Below are 15,776 nucleotides of genomic sequence, written 5' to 3' on the forward strand. Positions count from 1 at the left end.
TATCAAGGGTAGAAAGTAAAATATTGGAAGGCAATATGTTGAATTTCTAGGTCAGTCCTCAGTCTACCAATACCAATAAGCCACTAAGTCAAATCTGACTCTTTGCAACCCCATGGGCTGCAGCACAGTAGGCTCCCTGTCCTTCACCATCTCCTGAAGTTTGCTCAAATTTATATCCATTGTCGATGATGCCATCCAATTCTGCTTATGTATAAGTTCCCTAGAACACCAGATTCATTTACAAATAATTGCAAGTCTGTAATTAATAACAATCTAATCCTTAACTAGGACTCCAGCCCACTTCAGTGACTTCTAAGAAGAATACTTCTTTTAAAATAACTGACAAGTCAGATTATACAAATCAGAATTTCTGTGACATTGTGAATTTAACCCTAGTGCACATTCTCTGTTAACTAATAGCCAACCCAGTTAAAACAAAATCATATTTATTATATGTAGTTTAACAGAAAAATTAACTTCCAAATTAACTGCAAGTAATACATATGTTATATGTAGAAAAAAACTAGATTAAATTGTCTTATTTCTAATATTAAAAATTCTAGGAAATTATGATTAACATACTTATCGATGTTCACAGAATGTCAGTTAAATCCCTTCACATCCCTCAGTTAATGCTGAGTCTTGTTGGAATTCAAACCAAATGGATAAAATGAAACATTCAGAATAGAAATTTTCTTTACAATTAGGTAACTTAAATAATTCGGAGTTGTTATATCCCTTAAACGCTTTTAAAAGCTGTACTTCTCATGTAATAATTGTCCTGATCAGGGAACTTTCTAAGCTGCCTTTCTCTGGTGATGAATGCTCCCTAAGATCGTCACTACAACTAGAAAATTTCTATTTCCTGTTCAGAAGTTTAAATTACTCATATTTATTTAGGACACCCTGATATCTTTACCTCTTAATCAATAGATCACTAGGATGCTGTAAGGAGTGATGGACTAAGGGATTTGCTATGAGTCTCTAAGGTTGCTTTGACTCAGGACTGCCACACTTGCAGCCTCCCAATCAGAAAAATGAGAGAGCTGTCTCCACAACTAGTTTGCTTTTCTCCATCTTTCTTCTGTGACAACCACCAGGATATTGTTTGGTTGGCTTGTTGTAGTAATTTTTTGTGTTCTGACCAGAGCACTCATAGATTTATCCATAGCATTTGGGGAGTTTTCTTTTGTTCTTTGGCAAAACCTATTCCGTAGAAGTAAGAAATTATTAAGCAATCCCAGTCAAGATATTTAAATACTTTCATGGTTATAGAAAATTGTATTTACTATCATCTAGTTCCCCCCTCTCTGAAACTCTTAGGCTGTGGAACTCTAATCCTACAGATATGAGATTTGTTTTCCCATGTCTTTTGAAAAAACCGCTGTGGTGTTTTAGGTGGTTTTCTACCCCATAGCCCTTGTACTCTGAAGGGTTTATTTTTTGCTGTGGTTGTGGAGATTGATTTTTTTTGTTTGTTTGCTTTTGTTTTAGAGAAATAGTTCCAGCACTTGGAAATATTATCACCCATGTTGTCATTTTGAAGAAAAAATAATAAGCAAGTGGCTATAGAAATGCCAAATTCCTGCCTTTATATAGAATTTTCCCTCTAGATAATTATGTCTTTCCTGTATAGCCAAAAACACTTAATATGAGCCCCCTCCTAATATGTGTCACAGTAAATTCAGCCCATACTAAGAGACTTCCTAGTGGAGGATGAAAAAATGGACTGTCAGGTAACCAATTCTCTTCTAAACGGAATTATTAATTCTTGTTCACTGTTAATTGTTTCTGCCCCGTGTCCCTCTTAGCTTGCTTTTTCTGTCTTTGGGGATAGCCTCACACTGCACCCTTTTTCATGAACAGTCAGTGATTGGACTGATACTCATTAGAATGATTAGAGCCACACATCCAGGAGTGGTAATAGGCAGTTCTCATGATTGAGAGTAGGAGGGAGAACAGAGTATTCCTCTAAATCATATAATCACATGGGAAAAAATATTCTTAACTAATTACCAACTGGTAAGTAAGTTTTCCTTGACTCTCCTTCCTAACATTAAGACATTGTTGATCTAAATTCAGTGATATTATCTGAATGTTTTACAAAATTCTGTCTTCCAAAGTTTCCAAACAGGTTATAAAATCCATTAAAATTTCCCTAGGAATCCCAGTTTGGGGCTTTGTAAAGATCATTCATGTTTCCTAATCTCTTACATTCATCCAAGGTACATAGATTAATTGCATGAGGTTCCCTCCATTTTTATTTTGTAATTCTATACTTCTGGCCCTTCCCCTCCCAGAAGGCTACTTCATATATCCAGCAAAATGTTGTAAGATGTCTGCCCTCCTCCACCCAAGACAGAATCGATCATCTTTGACACCTGCTCAGTCTCCTGAGTCTGCTACTGAGTGTAATTCCCCTTATTGGCAACATCACTCACCAGGTCAGCTCTACAGATTCTTTTTAGCCTAATTCAGTCCATTTTTCTTTCCAATAAATGTGTGTATCAAGATAACTACATCACTATGTTTGCAGCTTAATACGCTTCTGTTTAAAAAACATTCTTGAGCAATCAAAGATCAGTTTCTTCAGTTTTGAGAGACTGGCTTCAGTCTAGTTGTTTATTATGAGCATAAAACTCACGTTTCTTAAGCTCACATTATAGATTGTCTGCTTGAAGTATCAATTTTAGAAATGGGGACTCTGTCTTGCTCTAGAATTTGAACCCTCTTGCTGTTGTTGCTGTCCACTTTCTTAGACTAATTTTTTTTTTTAGTTTATCTTAAAAGATAAATTATTCACTTTGTTTAAAAACTAACATTATAAAAAAGTTATGCAGTGAATAGTCTCTTCTCATCCTCATTTCCCAGCTGTCCAGTTCTCACACTGCCCTCTCCAGTAGGTACCCACTGTTCTTAGTTTGTAAGGTATCCTTCCAGAAATTTGTTATGTAATTATTGGCAAAAATTAAAATGGAATATTATTTTTCTTCTTTTTTTTTAACACAAAAAGTAGCATATACTTTTCTGCAACTTTTTTTTTTCACCTAATATAACTGATATTTTTCCATATCACCAGATAGAGAGCTGTCCCACTCTTTTTTAAAAAAACTACCCAATAGTCCCTTGTATGGAAGTACAATACCATACTTTCTATAACTATTCCCTCATTGAGAGATATTTTTAAAGCTTTGCTACCATGAATAATGCTGTGATAAATCACCTTGTACAGACATTCTGTGTGAGCATACCGTAGGGTAAATCATCGAGACTGAAAGGCATTTGGACCCAATAATCTGAGAAGGACAGTCTCAAGATTATATAAAGTGATGGTTAATAGAGGGAAAGGAACACCAGTTTATGCTTTACTTCTCAGTCTTTTTGCCCATATTCTTTTATCAGACTCTCAGACTTCTAATTTCTACTGCCCTGTTTTTGTACCAGGTTTGTCTCTTCTTAACTGTAAAGATCATTTTCAACAACCTCAAAGCTAATTCTTGACTGCTTTCAGTATCTTCTTTCTGGATGTCTTAGAGTAATTGACCTAATAAGCATAAGAATTTGAAAATTGGGTGAATTTTTTTCCACACCCATACCATGGAAGGCATTAAATGAATAAAAAGGACAGTAAGTTTTGCATCTGTGATTTAGGTTACTTTAGTAAAAGCTCACCATTTCTTCCATTTGATACTACAAAGCACTTAATTTCAAGATCTCATATACCAGTGCAGTGTAGTCCTCTGCTTGACATTCAAAATTTAATACACACACTTATTTTTTTTTTCTTTCTTTTTTTTTTTTTTTTTTGGTGAGAAAGGTTAAGCTATAGTTTCAACCCAACTTCAGAAATTTTCTTTAGAAAGGAGGGGTTTTTATTGCTCTGTGAAATTGATTAAATTAAATGAAAATGCCCTGGATTTTATTTGATTTTGCTCATAACAAATTTTTGACACCTCCTCTTCCCCTTTCCTCAATATTTGAGATTTTTTTTCTATTGTGCATGATAGAGGAATGCTGCTAAGCTTGCAAGTAATTAACTTGAAATTGTTTTGAGTAATTCTGCTTTTTTGGCTTTTTGTACCTAATCAGAATTGATGTGACTGAAGTGCAAATCTTCATAATAATCATGCATTTGCTGGCAGTGATTGGAGGACCACCTTTTTGGCAATCTATGGTAACTCTTCACATTGTGTATCCCACGTAATGCATGTTGTCTTTTGCTTGCGTTTTTCTAATCCAGTATAATCCAGTTAAAAGGTGATATGTCAAATTATTTTGTTCTCTCCGAAAACAAAAAGTCACAGCAACGTTAAGACACAGGCTTCTCTTTAGGGCATAGTGAATTTTACTATTTGGAGTTATGTGGTTCAGTAGGTCCATTTCAAGGGTATTTTTAAAGGCTTTCAGAATTATTATTTGTTATCCCATTGTATAAGTGAGGGAACAGCAGGTAGTGTATCAAGTTAACCAATGACAAGACTAAGTCAGACCTTTTATTCTCCAGCTGAACTACATGAGTCTACTAGTTTCTCCACTGTATGCTTAAAGCTGAATAATGAATTTTGGTAGTAAATTAATTCTGACCCCAGAACAGAATAAATGCTTATTGAAATAAATGCTGTAGGATTGTTTCAACAAGCTGAGACCCTGATTTTCAGCCTGACCTGAAATATAGTCATCCCCAAGAAACACAAGTTCTTTGCCACAAACTTCTGGAGAAAGAATATAATATATATAATACAGGGGGGTCAAGAACACAGGCTAAGGAACCAGACTGCCTGAGTTTGGTGCTGGCTTCACTGCCTACTGAGTGAACTTGATCTATTATTCAACTCTCTGTGGCTTAGTTTTCTCCTCTTATAAAATGAGAACAATAATAGTACCTGTCTGATAAGGTTATTTTGTGGATTAAATGAGTATGTGTAAAGCACTCAGAAACAGTCTCCATCAAATGATAAGCCCTCAAGAGAAGTTGTGGCTGGTCTTAAATTTGGAATTTTTCCTACTCCTAAACAAACACAGGATGAGATGGCTGGATGGCATCATGGACTCGATGGACGTGAGTCTGAGTGAACTCCGGGAGATGGTGGTGGACAGGGAGGCCTGGCGTGCTGCGATTCATGGGGTCGCAAAGAGTCGAACACGACTGAGCGACTGAACTGAACTGAACTGAAACAAACACAGTTCTTAAAAGTCAGATTAATATTTAAGTATAAGGGAAATTTACTCAGCAAAATTTTCCCTTTACCTAACTCATTTAATGATGGTGAATTTGATACTCAAGGAAGTATAATTAACATGTTTCCCTAAGTATTTATTACCAGAAATTGCGTAATGGCTTTTGTTGACAGGATAGCCTTGTGAGGAGGGAAATGAAGGAATAAAAATAATCGTTAGTCAACCAGGAAAATTCTGAAACCGTTCATGCATAGTATCATTCAAAATCACATCTTTTTTACACATTAGTCTCAAATGCCAGTACTGTCTCTAGTGAAATCCAAGATCTATAGATATATAAACATGTCCTATATATATGTATCTCTCTGTAGATCTTGGATTTCATATAATGTTATTTCTTTTGCTCTCTTGTAGGCTAAATAGTAAATAGTTATAAGTAGCTATAAAAATGTTAAATAGGTAATAGTTTTAAACAATTTGGCTGTAGAAGGGAAGAAAAAGTAGTCTTCTCCTGAAACTATTTTATAAAGCCTAAAGCTTGTCTCTCACTTAATTTTTTTTTATCTCTTGACTATATTATTTTTTTCATAGGCTTTGTGTTTTATACCAAAATATCTCCCCCTCCAAATTTACTTTGCATCTCGTATACACATATAAATTACCTGTAGTGTTTCAACATATCAATAGCAAAAAATAGAATTTCTGGCTTAATTGTCTAGAAACAAGTCAACATCAAGTATATATACCTAATTATCCATATCAGCATGGAAGTACGGAAAGCATTGTTGTCAGTGTAGCTGTGTATTCACGCAGGCTATACACATATCCTTAATTTTTAGGTGATACCTGGCAGTAAATTTGCTTCAAGTAAACATGTTCCCATTATTAGGATTTATATGCAGAATCTGTACATGTGCATAACAGAAATTATTTTTCTTTAAAAGGATCAAATATTTTGTCCTGTCTTTATTGACAAGATATATACAATCATTCTTTTTTATTATATGTTTAAAGAGGTAATCTGAGGAACTCTCAGACCCAAGACTGAATTGGAGGTCCCAGACCCAGCAATTCAATTCCAGGATTAGTGCGGTTAGGTTGCAATAAGGAAACAGATTCCCAGACCCATGTCTTATCATTTGTATCATTGGCTCTACTGTTACCATCATTAAACTAAAAGGAAAGGACTTGTCCTCTCTGGTGATATTCAGAGGCTTAGAGAAATATTTGTGTTCTTTGAGCAGTTTTCAGTACAGATTCCCATAATTGATTTCAACCACTCTATTTCTTTTTTCTTTATACATGACCCCATGAGCTCATGGCTGAATAAGGTGTTTTGAAATGCTTTGTCTTAGTTCAGGAAAGACTACTTCCAGTGCCCTGATTTATTTGTGTGCCAAAGTGGAAAGGAGATATTTATTTAGGGCCCAGGAATGAATTTTTTGTCTCTTGAGCCTGAGGACATAAAATGGAAATTGCCTTCCAAATCCTCATTTAAAGACTTTTATTGATATTTAAGAAAGCAGCTTTATGGTGAAAACAAATAAAAACAGTGCAAATGTCTTCTTAAAGCTGATTTTAGAAGATCAGCTGTTTTGCAAAGGTAAGTGATTTCCATCTACTGCTTATTGATCACCTACTTTTTGCTTTTTTTTTCCTTCAAAGAGATTCTGTTTGTTTGTTTTACCAGAGGTTGTAGTTAGTTTTTGTTTGTTTAGGTTGGTTAGGATTTGTGTGTGTGTGGTTTGTGTTTCTTTTCCCCCGTGTTTTAAGAAAAGAAATTATTCTCATGCACAAAAGTTACTACATAGTTTATACATTGCAAGAAACAAGACATTTTTTGGTGTATTGCTTTTCCAAAAGAATATATCCTTTTGGGATGTCTTGGAACTATCTTCTATCATATATATCACTCTTGAAAAAAGGAATATTACTTTGGAAGGGATCCACATAAAATCCCCTGCTGGTTACTTTCACTGACATGCGATTATTTAAGTAGCAGTTGATGTGTGTTAAATAAATGTGTGTTAAAACAGGAGACACCTTCTAGAATCCAGTTTAGGCAAATGGTGGGTTTATTACAGGTGAGGGGTTTTACAGGAGAAGAGCTTCCCAAGTGGCGCAGTTGGTAAAGAATCCACCTACCAATGCAGGAGACACAAGAGATAGAGGATTCATCCCTGGGTCAGGAAGATTTCCCTGAGAGGAGGAAATGGCAACACACTTCAGTATTCTTGCCTGGAAAATTGCCATGGACAGAGGAGTCTGGCGGTCCACAGCCCATGGGGTCACAGAGTCAGACATGACTGAGCGTACACACAAACATTACAGGTGAAGTTTCAGAATTCATTAGGTAGAATTCATTAGATATCTTACTGATAAACTGGAAGACTTCAAGAGTGCCTTTATACTTAAGTAAATCAGACATTCAGTTCAGTCGCTCAGTCGTGTCCGACTCTTTGCAGCCCCATGGACTGCTGTGCACCAGTCCATCACCAGCTCCCGGAGTTTACTCAGACTCATCTCCATTGAATCTGTGATGTCATCCAACCATCTCATCCTCTGTAGTCCCCTTCTCCTCCTGCTTTCAGTCTTTCCCAGCATGAGGCTCTTTTCAAGTGAGTCAGCTCTTTGCATCAGGTGGCCAAAGTATTAGAGTTTCAGCTTCAACATCAGTCCCTCCAGTGAACACTCGGGACCGATGATCTTTAGGATGGACTTGTTGGATCTCTTTGCAGTCCAAGGGACTCTCAAGAGTCTTCTCCAATACCACAGTTCAAAAGCATCAATTCTTTGGCACTCAGCTTTCTTTATAGTCCAACTCTCACAGCCATACATGACTACTGGAAAAACCATAGCTTTGACTAGGTGGGCCTTTGTTGGCAAAGTAATGTCTCTGCTTATAAAATGCTGTCTAGGTTGGTCATAACTTACAAACAGACATATCCACATTCTTTGGAAGAAAGTATCTAATCTCAAAATTATACTTTCTGCTGAAATTTACAAAGCCTATAAGAGTATTTTATTAGTAACTGATGTTTTGCTTTAATCTGAGCAATCCAACCAAAACCTGTGTCTGTTTTAATCTGTAAACCTGAGAGTTTAAGATTTTTTTCATCTCTGGAAAATGAATTACATTAGATTGGTATTATTTGGTTGTATAATTTATGGCATGAGTCCAAAGGATTTTGGGCTTCCCAGGTGGCTCAGTGGTAAAGAATTTGCCTGCCAAGCAGGAGTCAGGGGTTAGATCCCTGGGTCAGGAAGACCCTTTGGAGAAGGAAGTGGCAACCCACTCCACTGGTCTTGCCTGGAGAATCCCATGGACAGAGGAGCCTAGTGGGCCACAGTCCATGGGGTTACAGAGTCAGACACAACAACAACCAGACTAAGCAACAACTTGAGGATTTCACCCTAGCTATAGAGCAGACACTGTGACCCAAGTGAGTTTGTATTCTTTCCAGCCTCAGACTGAGGACACTCTTAGTAGGCCTGAGATGAAGGTGTCTTTAATACAGCTTTCTGTCAGTGTCTATAAAGTGGATGCACTTTGATCACCTTGAACACGTTCCAGGAAGATGAGGACAGAAGAAGGGTTGAGAAAGACAGAATGTGTCCACCCTCCTTGATCTTGAGTGAGGTGAAAGTGACAACTCTTTTAGTACTTTTTATAGGTGCTTCAGTTGGGCTGATCTTTAAGGAATCACATGGTAGGACTTGGGATTCCTTTGACTTCAGCTTTTCCTTCACGTTGCCTCATTTTCTTGTAGCTAACTTCCTTTTCCCTTCTTAATGAGGGGGCAAGATGTGTCTGCATAGCATCTCAAAAAAGTTCTACATGGAGAGTAAGAGAAAGGGAGGACATCTTAATCTATTTGACAAGTTTATATTGAACACCTACAATATCCAGGGTTCTAGAGAATATAAAAATCAATTTAAGCATAAACCTACATTCAGGAGTGAATGTTTTGGTGTATATAGGTATCATATATGACAGAGGTGAAGAGGGCCCTAAGAATGTTTATGATTCTTTGCCCCTAAGTCTGTAGCTTGGTTTGTGGCCCAAGCTTTGGCTGGCTTTTGTAATATTACTGTTTGTTCTTTCAAAGAGCAAAAATTTCCATGATCCTAAACCATTTTCACCAAATTTTAAATACAGTTGTGATGCTTTTCTGGAGAAGGCAATGGCAACCACTCCAGTACTCTTGCCTGGAAAATCTCATGGATGGAGGAGCCTGGTGGTCTGCAGTCCATGGGGTCGCACAGAGTCAGACACGACTAAAGCGACTTAGCAGCAGTGATGCTATTCACTTCAGTTGTGGCACAAATTACTGCTACACTCTCATTTAGTTGTGGCACTAAGTCACTGGCACTCATTTAGTACCCTGGCCCTGATAAAGGCATGCCACTGTAATGGATTAATGCTTTGCTTCCTTTGAAATCTGAAAGAGTGTAGTATTTCCTCCTTTGCCAGGCAGGTCCTTTGTCTGGAGGGAAAGGGGAACTAGCCAGAGTATTGAATTTCAGCCAGGTGCATCAGATTTAGATTGTGATATCTTTAGTTTTCTGAATGAGAGCAAAAAAAAAAAAAAGAAGAAATCTCTTGGAGTTCAGAGCAACCTGTGGTGTTGATTTTCTCCTTTATTGGAAACAAACTTTGAATTTGTACTGTAAGAGTTTGGAGGTCAATTAGAGAAAAAAGGGGACAATTTAAGATGCTCCATAAAGTTCTGGGCTTAATTTTTTAAGTTGACCTATTTCATTTTAGAAAATTAAACACTGCCACAGTACAACTTGAAATTTGAATAGTTAATTTTCCCCTGTTTTTTAGACTACAGTTTTGCAAGAGGTCATAGAGTTGTGTAAATAAACTGAGTTCTGAGAGTTTTAAAGAAATAGAGTATCTAAATGTTTAATTTTGTATCTGTCAATCTTCATGGGGTTTTAAACACAAAAAGAATGGACAATTTCACATTTATTTGATTTTTAAAATATGGGCAGATGGCAGCCCTGAAAAGTATAAATAGCCCTGATTAAAATGTCTTCATTGTAAGAACTCATTACCTATTAAACCATTGTTTTGGAATGATTACTGTTGGAAAACCATAGCTTTTGGGGTCTTATTTCTAGAGCCATTCTGTTTCTCTTAATAGAATTTATCATTTTACTGTTGCTTTCTTTTCCTTCCATACTGGACAAAATTGGAGACTTCAGAAAAGCTAAAAACAGAAGTGTAAAAAGGAAATTTAAAATGATTTTTAAGATTTAGTACAAGTGAGTTTTGTTTTAAATGAGGTTATTGTGTTTGCAAGGTTAGATTATGTGATCTCAATCTACTGATGACCCCCCCCCCCGCCCGCCCTTACCTTAGGTAAATTGATTCATATTTTCCATACACTATAAAAATTTATTACTTACTTCTTCTGAAAAGTAAACTTGTATGTTAAAATTTTGGATACACAATTATAGAGCTGTACCTGCTTGGGTGTGTGTCATAAATTTTTCCTCCTGTCCCTGAGTTTTCTGTCCTCCAATGAGAACCTCTTAACATCAATATGGGAGCTGTTTTTACTTTTATGTGAAGCTACAATTTGAGATTATCAGAAGCTTCTTGAATATGAATGCTTTCTTAGTTGCTCTCTGCTTTTGCTAGCAGCTTATATTCCAACAGTTTGGAACTGGGACCTCTTTTCTGTAGAACTTTTGTCTTCCATTCTCAAGTTTGGAGATTTTTTTAAATCTTGTTGCACATACTTCTAGTTCTTTATCCTCTATGCTTTTCTCATAACAATTAATAACTAGTTACAGATTTATCAGTAGAGTTCAAAAAATGCACAAAGGAAAAGGCAAAGCATACTTCTTTTATAAAAAGGCTAGAGGATAACCTGATTCAGTGTTGCCAGACTTCTGGGATGTGTTAGGTGAACTTAGCTATGACACAGACTAATAAAGTTGAATCAGTTTTTTTTTTAAGTTGTATCAGAAGTAAGATTAATTTTTATGTAGTCTCTCATTTGTTGAGACTTGTTATGTTGTTTATAATGGAAAGGCTAGGGAAACTTCCATCAGTTTGAGTATTTACAAACTATAGAAGGAATGGAGAATATATCAGAATGTGAATCAAATATATGTTTTGTTATTTTAATCTGTATATATGTATATATATATATATTAATTGCTCTCTCTCTCTACCTGTTAAAGATTCCAGTGCTGAATATTCAAATGAAAATTTTTCCTGCGCTTTGTACTGTAGCAGGGACCATATTTTCCTGTACAAATTACTTCCGTGTAATCTTCACAGGTGGTGTTGGAAAAAATGGATCAACGATAGCAGTAAGTATTTCTTAAGATTTCCAGTGATTGTGCTCAAACTTAGTTTTGTAATCTCTGTGCTCGGACTTAGTTTTGTAATTGCTTTTTCATTTGAGTTGTTATTTGAATTAATTAAAAATCACTTGTTAATTGAGAATTTGCAGTTAGCGTTAAAGAAAAAAGTAGTGTCTGAAACTTGTTTTATTTACACATGTAAAGATTTATATGCTCATATTTGCATATTTTTGTGCACGCACATATACTTACACACACACACTTTTAAAAACGTGTATCTTTTTTAGAGTGCAATCTGCTTTGTAAAATATGTCTGGCCTCTTTACGTAAAATCAGTTTGTGTGTAACCAGTCCACGCTGCTACTTTTCCCTAGTAGTTCTGGTATTCAGTTATGAAAATTGCTGGCTTTCAGACACCATGAGGTTCTTAGAAGTTTCGTTGCTGTCTTACATCAAGCAGACCCATACAGTATCTTATCAGTATAGAATACCACTAATTCCTCACTTCTTTTTATTCTAAACAGGGAACAAGTGTCCTTTCTCCTTTCCTCCATATTGGATCAGTAATTACTTTAGCTGCAATGATTTATAAGAAATCAGCAGTTCAGCTTTTCGAAAAGCATCCCTGTCTTTATATATTGACATTTGGTTTTGTATCTGCCAAAATCACCAATAAGCTTGTGGTAAGCACCAGTTTTGTTTTTAACTTTCTTATTTTGGTTTTATGACCAGAGTGTTTTATTTCACAGTTTCTTAAGCAATTCTAGAGTTTGCTCTCCTCCAGTCAAAATCTCTTGACATCAACATAGGAACTGTTTTTACTGTTACATGAAGCTACAATTTGAGATTAACAGAAGCTCCTAAAACCTCTGCAACTCTTCTATCCACAGTTTAATTTGATCATTTAGTTTGTGTCTATTCTTCATTCTCATTCTGTACACTTAAGGCTCTTTGTGAAGAGCTTTTGGGGGGGATTTAGTTGTCATGGTACATACCTTCAGTGTATAGCTCTCAAACCCACTCTGTGTTGTCATCTTAGTTTTGAACATTCAGTAGATACTGCTAAAGGATTCTTGAAACATGATATTTGATCACAATACTCTTTACTGTGTAGCTCACAATTGGCTGTAAAATGAAAATGGCTGCCGACATCACTGATTCTCTTTTATTCATAGGTGGCACACATGACTAAAAGTGAGATGCACTTACATGACACAGCATTCATAGGTCCAGCACTTTTGTTTCTGGACCAGTATTTTAACAGCTTTATTGATGAATATATTGTACTTTGGATAGCCCTGGTAAGTTTTGTACTGTGTTCTGTTTCATGATTTGGAGGCTGCTTGTTTTCTTGTTTCAGTGGGCCAGTCCTAAGAGATAGATCATATAATGATTTAGGGACTTCCCTGGTTATCCAGTGGTTAAAACTCCACCTGCCAAAATGAGGAACTTGGGTTCTATTCCTGATCAGGGAACTAAGATCCCACATGCCATGGGTGTGGCCAAAACATTTTTTTTAATTGTAATGATTTAGAATACCAGAAAACATTTATGGGACTTCACGAGAGTTCCTTGTGACTTTGTCTTTAGTCATTCTTTTGTATTCTTATTAGTCCTGCCTACATCCTGGCTCATAAATTCCGTATTTCCGACTATAAAGCAGTAGTTGGCAGACTATACTGTGTGGGCCAGTGGTCAGGTTTTGTAAATAAAGTTTTCTTAAAACATAGTTATGCCCTGTCATTTATGTCTTATCTGTGGTTGCTTTTATGCTTCAGAGGCAGAGTTGAACAGTGTGACAAAGTATGGTCCACAAAGCATAAAATATTCACTAAGTTTGTTGCTCTTTGGTATAAAGGAGATCTGTGGGGAAATTGAGTTATTAAATTGTATGGATGGGAACGCATGTACACCCATGGTGGATTCATGTCAATGTATGGCAAAACCAATACAGTATTGTAAAGTAAAGTAAAAAATAAATAAATAAATAAATAGATTAGAAAAAAAAATTGTATGGAATTGAAGATGGATTTCAGGAGAAGAGAAAGTCAGAAGCCTCTCTGGCTTTAGGGATGGCCTGAGCAGGTGCTGAGAATCTAATAATCTCTCTTTTTTTTGTATTTTCCAGGTCTTCTCTTTCTTTGATTTGATTCGCTACTGTGTCAGTGTTTGCAATCAGATTGCATCTCACCTGCATATACATGTCTTCAGAATCAAGGTCTCCACAGCTCATTCTAATCATCATTAATGATGTAACTGATGTTACATAGGAAGCTCATGTTTTCTGCAGGAAAGAATCCGAACATATTAAGGAGAATGGGGCGGTTAAGAACAAGAATAATTTATAATAATCAATGTTGTATAACTTTTATTCTTTGTTATTGATAACACTTCTTAACTATCCCTGTGTGAGAATGGGAATTTCAAGTTCCATCCTGTAAATGTACATGTTGTCATGCAGGGTTGGCCCAAGAAAGCATGCAAGAAAAAAATACCATGTGTTTGTAATTATCCTGGATTCAGAGTAAAATTGTCATGGGGGGCAGATCCCCAGTGGTGGAGATTTCTAAGGTAGAATATTTCCAGGCCAAAATTCGTTGCTTTATAATTTTAACAAATCATCATCTTTTTAGTGACATCCTTGTTTAGTATCTTCTCAAGCTTTCTTTACTAAGAAGCTCAGCTTGTGGCACAGATATATTATACTAGCTTATGAGGTGGAACTTGATAAAGATTTTGAATTTGGATTGAAAAGTTTCCTATCTTTACATTGTTGAGGAAGTCATTTTTTTATTGCTCAAGATATGGTATCTCATGGGCTTGGGAAATCCTGTTAGCATGCATAATAATGTGGTAAGTTTGTCGATCCATTTTATTTTTTTAAATAAACATATGATCTGAAAGCCAGTCTTTTTTCCTCAGTTTTATTCAGTGGGAAGATAAACTAAGTTTTAATGTCACTTTTTAAATTTTTAAGCAAAATTTATTTTTGTTCTTTAGTAAATAAGATTAAGTCAGCTACATCATCAACATGTGTCCTGTGACCTTTCTATTTTGTATAAAACTGTTTAACTTAAAACATGGGAGTGCTATGTTCATTTTCCCTCTTGGAAGGTTTTTTGTTGTGATAGTTGTCGCCCTTGAGATTATAAGTCTTTTTTCCCTTTGTAAAAAGAGAACCATAATCTTAAAAGTCCAGAGGAGTTTAATAGGTCTTTGTTGTTGTTCCTCAGCTGCTAAGTCGTGTCTGACTCTGTGACCCCATGGACTGCAGCACACCAGGCTTGCCTGTACTTCACTGTCTCCTGAAGTTTTCTCAGACTCATGCCCATTGAGTTGGTGATACCATCCAACCATCTCACGCTCTGTCATCTCCTTCTCCTCCTGCCTTCAGTCTTTCCCAGGATTAGGGTCTTTTCCAGTGAGTCAGCTCTTTGTATCACATGGCCAAGCTATTAGAGCTTCAGCATCAGTCCTTCCAATGAAAATTCAGGTTTCCTTTAGGATTGACTGGTTAGTAGCTCTCAGAATCTCAAGCCCTTGCCCCAGATTTAAAATAAGAGAGGCTTGTGCCTCTCTTGGCAATTATTGAATATTTCCACTCTCCTTTTCTGGCTCCAAGTTTGAAACAAAAAACAGGTGTCCTCAGTAACTATAAACCAGATCTGTTTCTGTTGTGTGTAGTTCAGTTGCTTGAATGAAGAGGCAAACAGCAAAAGTTTAAACTATTGACTAAAATGAGGTATCTTACTATTGATTCTTATTTATACCATTTCCATAATCATGGATACACAATAGCTGTGCTGCTTTGCCTGGCAACCAGAACTCTTTCTTGTACTTCTAATGATTCCATCAATTCCATGTAATCTTGATTAGCAGTGGTAGTGAAACCTTTCATTTCTTTGCTAAAATGTAGCAGGAAAGGGAAGTTTTCACTATCTTTGCTTGCTAGCAACTTCTCCAGCATCTGGGGTAGAGAAGTTCATACAAGAAAATGCTAGGGTAGATCAGATGTCACAAGGTAGGACAAAGGAAAAAAGAAGGAAAGATAATTAAATTTGGCAGAGTTACATCATTGTCTTATGAGATAGACACAGCAGATGTTAACTGCCTACAGTGGAAACTGAGGTTTGGAGAAGCTGAATGGCATACCAGTGTCCCAACAGTTGTTCCTTTTCCAAATGGAGACTAGAATCCATATCTTCTGAATCCTGGTCCAGCGTTATCTTCTATTCTATACTAGGTTTTAGTGAGCTGAAGCTACAGACTCA

The 15,776-nt window shown here is 36.3% G+C and overlaps 1 protein-coding gene across 5 annotated transcripts in view; it reads left to right on the forward strand.

Annotated features, from left to right (window-relative positions):
- Positions 1 to 14,412, forward strand: part of CEPT1 (choline/ethanolamine phosphotransferase 1) — a 38,483-nt gene extending 24,071 nt beyond the window's left edge. For 4 of the 5 annotated variants that reach the window (XM_012178381.5, XM_012178375.4, XM_004002312.5 and 1 more), the window contains 5 exons: positions 4,090 to 4,174; positions 11,380 to 11,511; positions 12,030 to 12,188; positions 12,681 to 12,806; positions 13,634 to 14,412. In XM_012178381.5, coding sequence (XP_012033771.1) covers positions 4,090 to 4,174; positions 11,380 to 11,511; positions 12,030 to 12,188; positions 12,681 to 12,806; positions 13,634 to 13,753 — 622 coding nt within the window. In that variant the 3' untranslated portion in view covers positions 13,754 to 14,412. The remainder of the gene's footprint in view (positions 1 to 4,089; positions 4,175 to 11,379; positions 11,512 to 12,029; positions 12,189 to 12,680; positions 12,807 to 13,633) is intronic. The other variant, XM_042252225.1, reaches the window with a different exon arrangement.
- Positions 14,413 to 15,776: the final 1,364 nt, after the last annotated feature.

This window comes from Ovis aries, chromosome 1, assembly GCF_016772045.2.
Source record: "Ovis aries strain OAR_USU_Benz2616 breed Rambouillet chromosome 1, ARS-UI_Ramb_v3.0, whole genome shotgun sequence".
Lineage (NCBI taxonomy): Eukaryota > Metazoa > Chordata > Mammalia > Artiodactyla > Bovidae > Ovis > Ovis aries.